The sequence below is a fragment of the Bombina bombina genome, unplaced genomic scaffold, assembly GCF_027579735.1.
Source record: "Bombina bombina isolate aBomBom1 unplaced genomic scaffold, aBomBom1.pri scaffold_475, whole genome shotgun sequence".
Lineage (NCBI taxonomy): Eukaryota > Metazoa > Chordata > Amphibia > Anura > Bombinatoridae > Bombina > Bombina bombina.
Window position 1 is genome coordinate 160,108 of NW_026512398.1, and position 14,579 is coordinate 174,686.

The window sequence follows — 14,579 nt, forward strand, 5'->3', positions numbered from 1 at the left end:
GAGTGACTTTGCTTAAATTAAATATTCCAGCTGTATTTTCCTTTTTTATCTCTTTTGGGATTTGTTTAGAGGTTCTTCTCCCTCTTCTCCCTCTAGTCTTCTTTTTCCCTGTATGTTTCTCTGTGGTTTTGGGGTTTCTTGAAAATTTCTTGAGTTCCCTGCTATTGCGGGGGTGTCCTATAAAAAATGTGTGTTGGGCATAGTTTCTTCTGACCTATTGGAATAGGATTCTTTTCTGTATTGGTATGTTCTCTGTGGGCTATGTGTTTGTTGTAATGGCGCAAATCTATTCCATAAAGGTATTCTTCAATTATGATGTTCAGCATTTGAATTTTTAACATGTGAATTTTTAGGATATTCTCTATATGTGTTATCAGAATGTATATCATATCTATTGTCGAAGTGTCTATCGTTGTACCTGTTCCCATATGTATTTTGCTGATGACTATATGGTTCTTTATCAGAATATTCATGATAGTAGTTTCTATTCTGATATCTGTTTTGATACCAATGTTGATAATGTCTTTGATTGTATCCATTATTGTGTCCTCTCTCATTGTATGTTGCAAAATTTCTAGTATTAGTGTGTTTATTATGTTCTATTAATGGAGATGTATATTGTTTATCTTGTGTGTACCAAGTATTATTTGTGTTTCTAATTGGTGGTTAGTGGTGTTATGAGTCATGTCTTTATTCCACTGTTTATTGCTCTTATTATTATGATAATATCCTCTCTTTATTTTAGTCTGTCTATTGGTGTCATTATTTCCATTTTGACCAATGGAAACGCAACATTCCAAAAGGCCAATATATGAGAATAAAAAAGAACTGCTCTTCCATTGAAAGCTATAATTCACAATCACAAATACTAACAACAAGATTTCTGGAAAAAGGTTATGACAACAACCATATAGTAAGAGTACAACAAGAGGTGGCCAAAGTAGATAGAAATACGCTATTATCAACAAAAAAAGAAAGAAAAGGTAAATAATATCTCAAATTGTGATGAATTATTTGTGCCCTTTATTCCCGAATTCAGTTCACAACATTATGAAGTGAAAAAAATATTTAAAAAAACATTGGCATCTGATCAAACAAGATCAACTACTTGGTAGCAGAGTGAAAAATCAACCTGACATTATCTTTAAAAAGGCCAAAAACTTAAAAAGTATATTATCACCCAGCCAGTATAAAGAGAAAAAGAGAAAATTAACTGATATTGACATCAGGGGAGAAACATTAAATGGCTTCTACCCATGTAACTCATGTAAGTCATGTTAACATAGTTATAAAATAAAAGAAATAATATCACCCAACAATGGTTTCAGATCTAAAATGAATCAACTAATCAGATGCTCTGATAAAAATATAATTTATTGTATTAAATGTTCATGTGACTTTTTCTATTTTGGACAGACAAGTAGAATTTAAAGGACAGAATCCGAGAACATATTCTCAAAATAGAGCATGGATCTTCAGAAACTAGGCTATATTCTCACTTCAAAGAAATACATGCAGGGAGTCTAAAAGACTTTAAATACTGGGGCATTAAACAAATAAACTTAGGAACTAGGGGAGGAAACATTAACACTATATTATCAAAGAAAGAAGCAGAATTTATGTTTAATTGTAAGGCCCTCCACCCCATGGCCTAAATTCAGAAATGGATTTAAGCATGCTGTTCTAATATAATTATGTAAGGGGCACATATATATGAATCCAAAACTCTCAGCATCCGATTTGAAATGAAATTTTAGGATAGGATTCGTGTGAATTAGAACATCAATAGAGTGAGAATTTTATCCCATTGTATATATATATATATTTCTCTTACTTGGTGTATTCAGTTCACGGATTCATCCTTACTTGTGGGATATTCTCAATCCCTACAGGAAGTGGCAAAGAGAGCACACAGCAAAGCTGTCCATATAGCTCCCCTTAGGCTCCGCCCCCCATCATTCTCTTTGCCGCTCTAACAAGTAGCATCTCCACGGGAGGGTAAAGAGTTTGTGGTGTTAGATTTGTAGTTTTTATTTCTTCAATCAAGAGTTTGTTATTTTAAAATAGTGCCGGTTTGTACTATTTACTCTGAGGCAGAAAGTGATGAAGATTTCTTCTGAGAGGAAAAAGATTTTAGCATGTTGTAACTAAAATCCATTGCTGTTCCCACACAGGACTGTTGAGTACCGGAGAACTTCAGTTGGGGGGGAACAGTTTGCAGGCTTAACTGCTTAAGGTATGCTCTGTCATTTATTTCTAACAAGACCTGGTAATGCTAGAAGACTGACAGAGATCCCCATGAGGGAAGGTAAGCCATTTTCTGAAACACAGTATAGAAGGATGGCTTCAGTTAAGGGCTTAAATACTGGTAGACACTGTGAGGGCTAAATCGATTATTTTATTGATGGAATATTAGATTTATTTAAGTGTTTGAAACGTTATAAACACTTTTTGGCGTTTTTATTTCGCCTGGCATATTATCAGACGCCTAGTCTGACTTAGGAAGGCCCCATAACTCTGAACTGAAGGGGGAGGGGCCTCATTTTTGCGCCTCAGTTGCGCAGTTGATTTGCAAGATAACTCATGCAGCTTCATGTGTAGAGTCCTGAGAGTGCAGGAGGACATCAAGGAGGCTTATATTTCTGCTACAAATAACCCTAAGGGAAGGTAGGGCCGCAGCAAAGACTGTGGCATCGTGCTGTAGTGTGTTAAACCGGTTGTTTACTGCAATTTGCTCCTGTTTGGTCAATAAGTTTGGTCAATAAGGGGTTGATTTAAAAATTTGTGTGCAATCATTTCAAAGCATTGGGATCATGTGTTGAAATTTTCATAAAGATCGGATGTTTTTTGGTGATTTGGAAAAAAAGTGTGTGCTTTTTATTATTTAAAGACACAGTAACGTTTTTTCAAAAAGTGATTTTTTTTTTGTATTGCAGTGCTGTATAAGTATGTCAAACATGTCTGAGACTTCAGATAGACCTTGTTCTTTATGTTTGAAAGCCATGGCGGTACCCCCATTGCATTTATGTGTAAAGTGTGCTAAAACATCTAAGCATTTTAAAGACCATCCAGTAACACTTAAAAATGTAGCCCAAGATGATTCTTTAACAGAGGGTAATGAGGATAGTCCTTCTTTCTCTCCCGATGTGTCGACACCAGTTACGCCCGCGCAAGCGATGCCTAGTACCTCTAGCGCATTGGCCCCTATTACTTTACAACAATTAGCAACAGTGATGGATAATTCCCTTGCAGCATTTTTATCCAAACTGCCAGTTTTTCCAAGAAAGCGCGATAGCTCAGTTTTAAATACAGAGGATGAGCAATCAGACGCTGTGGATAATTTATCTGTAGTACCCTCACAAAACTCAGAAGTAGCGGTGAGGGAAGGTCTGTCTGAGGGAGAAATTTCTGATACAGGGAAAGTTTCTCAGCGGGCAGATTCAGATTCCTTAGCGTTTAAATTTAAGCTGGAACACCTCCACGTACTGCTTAAGGAGGTTTTAGCTACACTAGATGATTGTGACCCCATGGTGGTCCCAGAAAAATTGTGTAAGATGGACAGGTTTTTAGAGGTCCCCGTATACACTGAGGCATTTCCGATCCCAAAGAGGGTGGCGGATATTGTGACTAGGGAGTGGGAGAGACCAGGGGTACCCTTTGTTCCCCCCCCTATCGTTAAGAAAATGTTCCCCATAAATGACCCCAGGCGGGACAAGTGGCAGACGGTCCCTAAGGTGGAGGGGGCAGTTTCAACACTTGCTAAGCGTACAACTATACCAATAGAGGACAGTTGTGCTTTCAAAGATCCTATGGATAAAAAAATTGGAAGGATTGCTGAAGAAAATTTTTGTTCAGCAAGGTTTTCTACTTCAACCAATTGTCTGCATAATTCCTGTAACTACTGCAGCGGCTTTTTGGTTCGAGGCCCTGGAGGAGTCGCTCCAGAGGGAGACTTCATACGATGAGGTCATGGATAGAATTCATGCTCTAAAGCTGGCTAATTCTTTTATCACTGATGCCGCTTTCCATTTAGCTAAACTAGCGGCGAAAAACTCAGGTTTTGCCATCATGGCGCGAAGAGCACTTTGGCTCAAATCATGGTCGGCGGATGTGTCGTCCAAAACAAAACTGTTAAATATTCCCTTCAAGGGGAAGACTCTTTTCGGCCCAGAGCTGAAAGAAATTATTTCAGATATCACTGGGGGCAAGGGTCATGCCCTTCCACAAGATAGGCCGTTTAAGGCCAAAAACAAGGCTAATTTTCGCTCCTTTCGCAACTTCAGGAGCGGACCAGCTGCAACCTCTGCTGTCGCAAAGCAAGATAACTCTTCCCAGCCCAAAGCAACCTGGAAACCTCTGCAGGGCTGGAATAAGGGTAAACAGGCCAAGAAGCCTGCTCCTGCTACCAAGACAGCATGAAGGGGTAGCCCCCGATCCAGGACCGGATCTAGTAGGGGGCAGACTTTCTCTCTTTGCTCAGGCTTGGGCAAGAGACGTTCCGGATCCCTGGGCATTAGAAATAGTTGCTCAGGGGTACCTTCTAGAATTCAAGGATTCTCCCCCAAGGGGAAGGTTCCACAGTTCTCGTTTGTCTTCAGACCAAACAAAGAAACAGGCGTTCTTACGCTGTGTAGAAGATCTCCTAAGAATGGGAGTAATACACCCAGTTCCAATTGCGGAACAAGGACTGGGCTTTTACTCAAACCTTTTCGTAGTTCCCAAAAAGGAGGGAACTTTCAGGCCAATCCTGGATCTAAAGATTTTAAACAAATTTCTCACAGTTCCGTCTTTCAAGATGGAAACCATTCGGACAATCTTGCTGATGATCCAGGAAGGTCAATATATGACTACCGTGGATCTAAAGGATGCGTACCTACATATTCCTATCCACAAAGATCACCATCAGTTCCTAAGGTTCGCCTTTCTGGACAAACATTACCAGTTCGTGGCCCTTCCTTTCGGGTTGGCCACCGCTCCCAGAATTTTCACAAAGGTGCTAGGGTCCCTTTTGGCGGGGCATTACAGTAGCACCTTACCTAGACGATATATTAATACAGGCGTCGTCTTTCCACAGAGCCAAGGCTCATACGGACATTGTTCTGGCCTTTCTAAGGTCTCACGGGTGGAAAGTGAACGTAGAAAAAAGTTCTCTGTCCCCGCTTACAAGGCTTCCCTTCCTGGGAACACTAATAGACTCTGTAAAAATGAAAATTTTTCTGACAGAGGTCAGGAAGTCCAAACTGTTGAACACCTGCCGAGCTCTTCATTCCATTCCTCAGCCTTCTGTGGCTCAGTGCATGGAGGTAATTGGTTTAATGGTGGCGGCAATGGACATAGTCCCTTTTGCCCGAATTCATCTCAGACCACTGCAACTGTGCATGCTCAAGCAGTGGAATGGGGATTACGCGGATCTATCTCCTCAAATACAAATGGACCAGAAAACCAGAGACTCTCTTCTCTGGTGGTTGTCTCAAGTTCACCTGTCTCAAGGAATGAGTTTCCGCAGACCGGAGTGGATCATTGTCACGACCGAGGCCAGTCTATTAGGCTTGGGTGCGGTCTGGAACTCCCTGAAGGCTCAGGGTACATGGTCTCGGGAAGAATCTCTTCTCCCAATAAACATTTTGGAGCTCAGAGCGATATTCAACACGCTCCAAGCATGGCCTCAACTAGCGGAGGCCAAATTCCTCAGATTTCAGTTGGACAACATCACGACTGTAGCGTACATCAATCATCAGGGAGGAACAAAGAGTTCCCTAGCGATGAAGGAAGTATCCAGGATCATCAAATGGGCGGAGGATCACTCCTGCCATCTATCTGCAATTCACATCCCAGGGGTAGACAACTGGGAGGCGGATTTTCTAAGTCGTCAGACTTTTCATCCGGGGGAGTGGGACCCAGCTATGGGGTATTCCAGAATTGGATCTGATGGCGTCCTGTCAGAACACCAAACTTCCCCTTTACGGATCCAGATCCAGGGATCCCAAGGCGGCATTGATAGATGCTTTAATAGCGCCTTGGTCATTCAGTCTAGCTTATGTCTTTCCACCGTCTCTGAATTGTCTGCTTTGCAGTGTAATTCACCCTATGTGGTGTTCCATACAGATAAGGTAGTTTTGCGTACCAAACCTGGTTTTCTTCCAAAAGTGGTTTCTAATAAGAATATTAACCAGGAAATTATTGTTCCTTCTCTGTGTCCTAATCCAGTTTCTAGAAAGGAACGACTTTTACACAATCTTGACGTGGTTCGTGCTTTAAAATTCTATTTAAAAGCAACTAAAGATTTCAGACAAACATCATCCTTGTTTGTTGTCTATTCTGGTAAGAGGAGAGGTCAGAAAGCGACTGCTACCTCTCTTTCCTTTTGGCTGAAAAGCATCATCCGATTGGCTTATGAGACTGCTGGACAGCAGCCTCCTGAACGAATCACAGCTCATTCTACCAGAGCTGTGGCTTCAACATGGGCTTTTCAAGAATGAGGCTTCTGTTGAACAGATTTGTAAGGCAGCGACTTGGTCTTCACTGCATACATTTGCCAAATTTTACAAATTCGATACTTTTGCTTCTTCGGAGGCTATTTTTGGGAGAAAGGTTTTGCAAGCAGTGGTGCCTTCCGTTTAGGTGACCTGACTTGTTCCCTCCCTTCATCCGTGTCCTATTGGTTTGGTATTGGTATCCCACAAGTAAGGATGAATCCGTGGACTGAATACACCAAGTAAGAGAAAACAGAATTTATGCTTACCTGATAAATTTCTTTCTCTTACGGTGTATTCAGTCCACGGCCCGCCCTGACATTTAAGTCAGGTTCAAATTTTATAACTACAGTCACCACTGCACCCTATGGTTCTCCTTTTTCTCCTAACCGTCGGTCGAATGACTGGGGGGGCGGAGCCTGAGGGGAGCTATATGGACAGCTTTGCTGTGTGCTCTCTTTGCCACTTCCTGTAGGGATTGAGAATATCCCACAAGTAAGGATGAATCCGTGGACTGAATACACCGTAAGAGAAAGAAATTTATCAGGTAAGCATAAATTCTGTTTTTTATCACTTCTATATAATAATAATCCCCTCTAAAAAATACTTACTATGACATTTTAATATATTTCATTGATCTGATATCCATATATTTTATATATTATACACACACATATATTCCATTTTGTGTGCAAAAAGAAGAAAAAATAGTTTTTTATATAGATTTTTGTATATAGATTCAATACAAATTTTATATACATTCTATATAGATTCACTATATAACATTCTAATATAAATTGTTGCATTTAGAACACACTATGCTGTTTTTATATTGAAACATTTATTTATGTTTTGAAACAACTTTACTATTTGTATTTCAATATATATATATAGTTTTATAGAGTTCAATTAAACCTTTAAATTCCGATTCAGTTCATTTAAATTCTGATTCAGTTCATTTATAATATGTCTTTTTAGGGAACAGATGTTTGGTGTCCAAAACCCTTTAGTTTAATAAAAGTTCGAGACTGTATCAGAATGAGATATACGTATCAAATAAGATAAATCAAATATTTCTTTGCAAGTTTGAAATATATTTAATATAATGTTTATTTTGTATTAATTACATTAGAGTGCAATATTGTACATGTATATGTTTTTTAACTTTTTTAGCAAACTTCATAACGGATCCATAAATGAATAGATTCTATAGGCTGGATTTTATCCAATGGAAATAGACCATATGCTATTTAAAATCAAACACCGCTTCAGTAAGCATCTTGATAAAGGCCCCTGGCGGCTGAAACGCGTAGATTTTGCTTACTGATTTTGGAGACCTAATATTTCCTTCATAGGTGTGATACCGGTAGTAGATAGGACAGGTACATTGAGTGGTTCTAACATACTATCGAGCTGTCTCTGTATGTATAATTCCTGTCCCAGGACCTACTCACACGGACCCACCTTATTGATCACCTGCCTATATACTGGGGTAAAATTTGTGCCTCAGACACTATAGGTATATTCAGACGGAATCACTCTGAACTCTAACCCGGACCTGATCAAACCTTAACCCGGACCTGATCAAACCACAAGCGAGGAAACACCGCCCTGGCAGTTTAAATCGGACGCTGAACGCTGTACTGATCAAACTAAAGGAACAGGTTATCTGGGTTATTCTTTGTTTTATATCCATACTAAGTTGTTTGCCATCCATCCTGGGGTTAACACTAACCAGAGGACAAACTGTAACCGGTTACGGATTATTTCATCATCCTATAGTACTTTTTTACAGCACTTTTGTGCAAATAACTTATGGCACAAGTTTTTTAATCCAAGTGTCATTAACTCTTTTAATACGTTTATTAGTAACTTTAATGTTTTGTTTTAATTTATTCATTCCACAGTTTTATTTTAGCGTATCATATTGATGTTTATGCTCACCATTAATTTTATTGATGCCGGCATCCTTTTAAACCTTATCTATTAATCACTGTTATGAATTTCATGTTTTATTGTCATTAAATTGTTAATATTTGATCCAATATATCTCGTTCTTATAAATAGATAATTTCGAATATTGAATGGTTTGCGACATTTGATCATTTGGTCCCTAATAATTTCATATTCTTTTTGGAAGATTTTCCATTCCCTGATTAAATTTTAACACTCCTTATAGGATTTCCTACTGGTATAAATTTCCTATAGAGGCCTATTATTGTATACTATTATTAATTGATTTATAATTTTAAACATATTTATTAACAACAATTATCCTCTCAGCTATTCATAGCGCTATCCCATTCATCCCCTTGCTCTAGGATCCATGGAGAACCCTGCAACGGAGATAACATAACCTAGGAAGGTTACTTGAGTCTGAGGGAACTCACATTTCTCGAGTTTACAAAACAGGCCGTTCTCACGTAGTCTCTGAAGAACTCGTGTAACATCAGAACGATGAGCCTCAAGTGTGGGTGAGTGTATGAGGATGTCGTCTAAGTACACCACAACACACTGTTGCAACATATCTCGTAGGACATCATTAATAAATTCCTGGAAAACAGCAGGAGCATTACATAGGCCAAAGGGCATTACAAGATACTCATACTAGAAACAAAGATAGAGAGAGGGCGCAACTCTCTCAATCTTTGTTTCCTAACAGCCTTCCCCCACTCTCCGGGACCAAGAGGAGCTGCCGATTACCTTCAAAAAGACCGCCATCGTTAAACATTTTCCACAAACATTGACTGTCACGGCTATACTTGAAAGCCCAGTACGGTAGATCCGTTTTTTTTTTTACTTTTTCCAGATTTAAAATTTTAATTTGTTTGTTCCTACACAGCGTGCCTTTTCATAACCCCTTCTGGGATATCACAAGATACTCATACTGCCCGCTCCTGGTGTTAAATGCTGTTTTCCATTTGTGGCCCTCCTTGATCCTAACGAGATTGTATGCTCCTCTCAAATCAAGTTTAGTAAAGACCGTAGCTCCCTTGAGGCGGTCAAAGAGTTCCGTAATGAGCGGAATAGGGTAAGCATTCTTAATGGTAAGACGATTAAGATCCCTATAATCGATGCATGGTCTTAACTCGCCACCCTTTTTCTTCACAAAGAAGAAGCCAGGCCCTGCAGGAGAGCAGGATTTGCAGATGATCCCCTGCAACAGAGCATCAGCAACATACTCCTCTATAGTACAATTCTCTGCAACAGACAGAGGGTAAACCCGGCCCCGAGGAGGAATGGCTTCGGGTTGCAGGTCTATGGCACAATCGTAAGACCGGTGAGGAGGCAACGTACCAGCACGCACCTTGTCAAAAACGTCTAGGAACTCTTGGTACTCCTCTGGCAATTGAGATACCGAAGACGTGCACAAGACTTTAACTGGTTTCCGAAGACAAGTGGAAATACATTGCAGAGACCACGACAAAATTTCAGACCTGCGCCAGTCAAGACTGGGATTGTGCTTTTGGAGCCAGGGATAACCCAGAATAACCGGAAAATGCGGAGAGTTTATCACCTGGAACTGGAGGGTTTCAAAATGGAGAGCCCCAACAGCCATAGATAACAGAGCAGTTTCGTGAGTAACGAGTGCGTGCTGAAGGGGCCTGCCATCAATGGCCTCAATAGCAAGTGGAACGGACCAAGGCAAAACAGGAATGGAGTGCTTTGATACAAAAGCACCGTCAATGAAATAGTCTGCAGCACCGTAGTCACCAAGAGCCTGGATGACTATGGAGGAGTCCACCCAGGAAAGGACAACCGTGACCAAAGGTTTCTCCTTTAGCAGTTCCGGGGAAGAGGATAAACAACCCAAGGTCTGCCCCCGACAGGACCTTAGGTGTGAGCGTTTCCCGGCCGTGTAGGACAAGACTTCAAAAGGTGGCCCTGTAACCCACAATAGAGGCAGAGCCCCTCCCTCCTCCTAAAGGCCCTCTCCGCCACGGAGAGATGCGTGAATCCCAACTGCATCGGCTCAGCAGTACCTGGTGACTCGGGACCAGGAGGCATGGGAGGAGAGGGAGGCATGGGTGGGAACGAACACTTAGGAGACAACGGAACAGGAGGCTTCTGCAAGCGCTCCTTGAAAGAGGGCCTCTCACTTAGTCTGTTGTCAATTAGGATAAAAAAAAGACACCAATGCCTCAAGATTTTCTGGTAAATCTCTGGCAGCAACTTCGTCCTTAATCGCATCAGAGAGCCCATGAAAGAAGGCGGCAACAAGGGCTTCATTGTTCCAACCTACCTCTGCGGCAAGCGTACGGAACTCAATGGCATACTGAGCAACAGATCTTGTACCTTTCTGAATTGACATGCGTCATTTAGCAGCAGAGGAGGAGCGAGTCGGAACATCAAATACCCTTTGAAAGGAGGCCACAAATTCAGGGTAATTTGAAATCACAGGTTTATTAGTCTCCCACAAGGGATTAGCCCAGGCAAGAGCTGTGTCAGAGAGTAACAAGATGAGAAATCTCACCTTAGCTCTGAGGTAACATCTTAAAGTAAATGCCCACCTAGTTCAAAAACCCTCTGCACTGATTAGGATTGCCTTCACATCACTGAGGTAGAGGTGCAGAACCCTACATGCTCCTGGTAGGACTAGGTGCAGCAGCGGAAACAGGAGCAGCCTTAACTTGAGGGACACTTTGGTCCAAATGTGCAGTGCGAGTCAGTAGGTTTTGCAGGGATAGTGCATATTGATCCAAACGGTGATCCTGTTCATCCATCCTGGAAATTATGGCAGGTAAAGGTGGATTATTAGCACCATCAGGATTCATGGTCCTTGCGTAATATCAGGGTGCCAGGAATCAGACTGAGACAAGAAGTGTAAAAATAATCACACCTTTATTAATAGCAAAAAATAATAAAAAGCCCACAAGTCAAATAAGAAGCCAGGAATCAAAACCAGAACTGGTAGTCAGAGGAGCCGAGTCAGGAGCCAAAGTGAATAGTCAGATGAGCCGGAATCAGGAACAAGGAGAACAGCAGAGTCAAGAACAAGCCAGGGATCAGGAATCAGGAGGGACGTCAGACAGCCAGGTAATACACAGGAGCTCTCACAAACAGGTCTGAGACAACGCAAAGGCAAAGCATACTGAACAGAGGCCCTTTAAATAATAAGTGATGACATCACAATTCTGAGACTGCATCCTGTCTCACATGGATGATGTACACCAGTCTGGCCATAAAAGGAAGTGCAGGAAATGAGCAGCATCACACAGTATGCACCAGAGTCAGGAAGAGAGGTGAGTAAAATGGCTGCCAGCAGCACATGGCAAACAACAGGGAAAAAACCCTGACAGGGGCATTGCCAAGAGAAAGATGAGACATGAGACTGAACAATGCAGAAGAGCTGAAGGCCGCTATTGAAGCATCCTGGTCTTCCATAACACCTCAGCAGTGCCACAGGCTGATAGCTTCAATGCCACGCCGCATTGAGGCAGTAATTGCTGCAAAAGGGGTCCAAACCAAGTACAGAGTACATACAGTATGCATGCTTATACTTTTCAGAGGTCCGATATTGTTCTGTGTACAATCCTTGTTTTATTGATTGCATGTAATATTCAAATTTTCTGAGATTGTGGATTTGGGGTTTTCATGAGCTGTAAGCCATAATCATCACAATTATGACAAATCACGGCTTGAACTATCTTGCTTTGCATGTAACGAGTCTCTCATATATTAGTTTCACCTTTTAAGTTGCTTTAGTGAAATAAATGAACTTTTGCACAATATTCTAATTTTTAGAGTTTCACCTGTAGGGTACAGCACCACATGTGTATGTGTGAGGGGTATTATGGCTGAGAGATGCTTTAGTTTGGGGGTTATATAGGGTACAGCACCACGTATGTATGTGTGAGGGGTATTATGGCTGAGAGATGCTTTAGTTTGGGGGTTATATAGGGTACAGCACCATGTGTGTATGTGTGAGGGGTATTATGTCTTAGAGATACTTTAGTTTGGGGGTTATATAGGGTACAGCACCACGTGTGTATGTGTGAGGGGTATTATGGTTGAGAGATACTTTAGTTCGGGGGTTATATAGGGTACAGCACCACGTATGTATGTGTGAGGGGTATTATGGCTGAGAGATACTGCAGTTTGGGGATTATATAGGGTACAGCACCACGTGTGTATGTGTGAGGGGTATTATGTCTTAGAGATACTTTAGTTTGGGGGTTATATAGGGTACAGCACCACGTATGTATGTGTGAGGGGTATTATGGCTGAGAGATCCTTTAGTTTGGGGGTTATATAGGGTACAGCACCACGTATGTATGTGTGAGGGGTATTATGGTTGAGAGATGCTTTAGTTTGGGGGTTATATAGGGTACAGCTCTGTACAGCACCACGTGTGTATGTGTGAGGGGTATTATGGTTGAGAGATGCTTTAGTTTGGGGTTATATAGGGTACAGCTCTGTACAGCACCACGTGTGTATGTGTAAGGGGTATTATGGTTGAGAGTTTGGGGGTTATATAGGGTACAGCACCACGTGTGTATGTGTGAAGGATAATAGGCAAAATCCTATTGGGAGTAGGGATGGCTTTTGGAGCAAGGTAGCATAATGGCAGTAGGGACACAGTTATATGCTGTAGAGTGGAATTTCCTCATTGACCCCCAATGAGAAACTGTAAGTACAACAGCGCGTCCCAAGTGTATTTATTACAGGAATACGCGCAGAATGACAGGCACTTATTGGAAAAACAAAGTTAAAAGCACATCACAGTCCGTTCCTCAGTTACTCTCTTGCGAACGGCTTGAGCATTCTCCTTTACCAGTACATATATTGCAAAGCAACAAGTGGAAGCAGGTTCTGGAAAGCCAGCGTGTAGTGTGGAGAAAATGTCTACAGGTCCAGAGGAGGGACACAAATACCTCAACGCGTTACATCCAATGTTCCGCTGGGCTTTCTCAAGAGGAAAAGAAAACGGATATTTTGGGGGCATTCTGGTTAATTTTCTAAGTGCTAATTGATACCACGAGCTTGCAGTAGCAATAACTAGCGCGATAATTTAGAGCTCCAGTGTGTCCAACCATTTTAAAGATTTTCACAATGCCGTTTTTACATTTGTTGTTACTGATGGTATACAGTGTGCTGCGCCAGGCCATGGGACACACATCAGCTAAAACTACACAGATACCCAGAGGCAGATTATCTAGCAATCCTGCTGCTGTGCTCTCTAACTCTGCACTTATCGCAATATCTTGTACAGCTGCCAGGGTCCCGCAGAAGTTTCCTAATGTGACCCAGAGCTGATGATTCTTGTTTTTGAAACAAAATTGAATTATTTACCATAGAGAGTCGTTACTACTGTGAGAATATTTAGGAAGTAACTCTGTTTTCCTGTAGGGTCTAAAGAGTCCGTCTTCTCTAACACAATCACTGCCAGTGAAGAGGCCATGACTGTCCTGGAGGAAGTCATCATGTACACATTCCAGCAATGCGTCTACTACATCTCCAAGGTTAGTGACATAAAGGCACGTTCCAAACTGGGCCACCACATAGTGACTTTAGAGAGGGAACAGACTGGCATACTTGATGGGACAGACTGACACATCTTAGTGGGAGACACCAAACCATATTTAAATTCGTTCTGGGGTAGTAACCATGCTTAGGTGAGTGCCAGGTCTAGTAACCATGCTTAGGTGAGTGCCAGGTCTAGTAACCATGCTTAGGTGAGTGCCAGGTCTAGTAACCATGCTTAGGTGAGTGCCAGATCTAGTAACCATGCTTAGGTGAGTGCCAGGTCTAGTAACCATGCTTAGGTGAGTGCCAGATCTAGTAACCATGCTTAGGTGAGTGTCAGATCTAGTAACCATGCTTAGGTGAGTGTCAGATCTAGTAACCATGCTTAGGTGAGTGTCAGATCTAGTAACCATTCTTAGGTGAGTGCCAGGTCTAGTAACCATGCTTAGGTGAGTGTCAGATCTAGTAACCATGCTTAGGTGAGTGCCAGGTCTAGTAACCATGCTTAGGTGAGTGCCAGGTCTAGTAACCATGCTTAGGTGAGTGTCAGATCTAGTAACCATGCTTAGGTGAGTGCCAGGTCTAGTAACCATGCTTAGGTGAGTGCCAGGTCTAGTAACCATGCTTAGGTGAGTGTCA

The 14,579-nt window shown here is 41.6% G+C and overlaps 1 protein-coding gene across 1 annotated transcript in view; it reads left to right on the forward strand.

Annotated features, from left to right (window-relative positions):
- RADIL (Rap associating with DIL domain) overlaps window positions 1–14,579 on the forward strand; it is a gene marked incomplete at its 5' end in the record, with an annotated part of 141,764 nt that overhangs the window by 72,443 nt on the left and 54,742 nt on the right. The window contains one exon of the mRNA XM_053696945.1: window positions 13,824–13,936. Coding sequence (XP_053552920.1) covers window positions 13,824–13,936 — 113 coding nt within the window. The remainder of the gene's footprint in view (window positions 1–13,823; window positions 13,937–14,579) is intronic.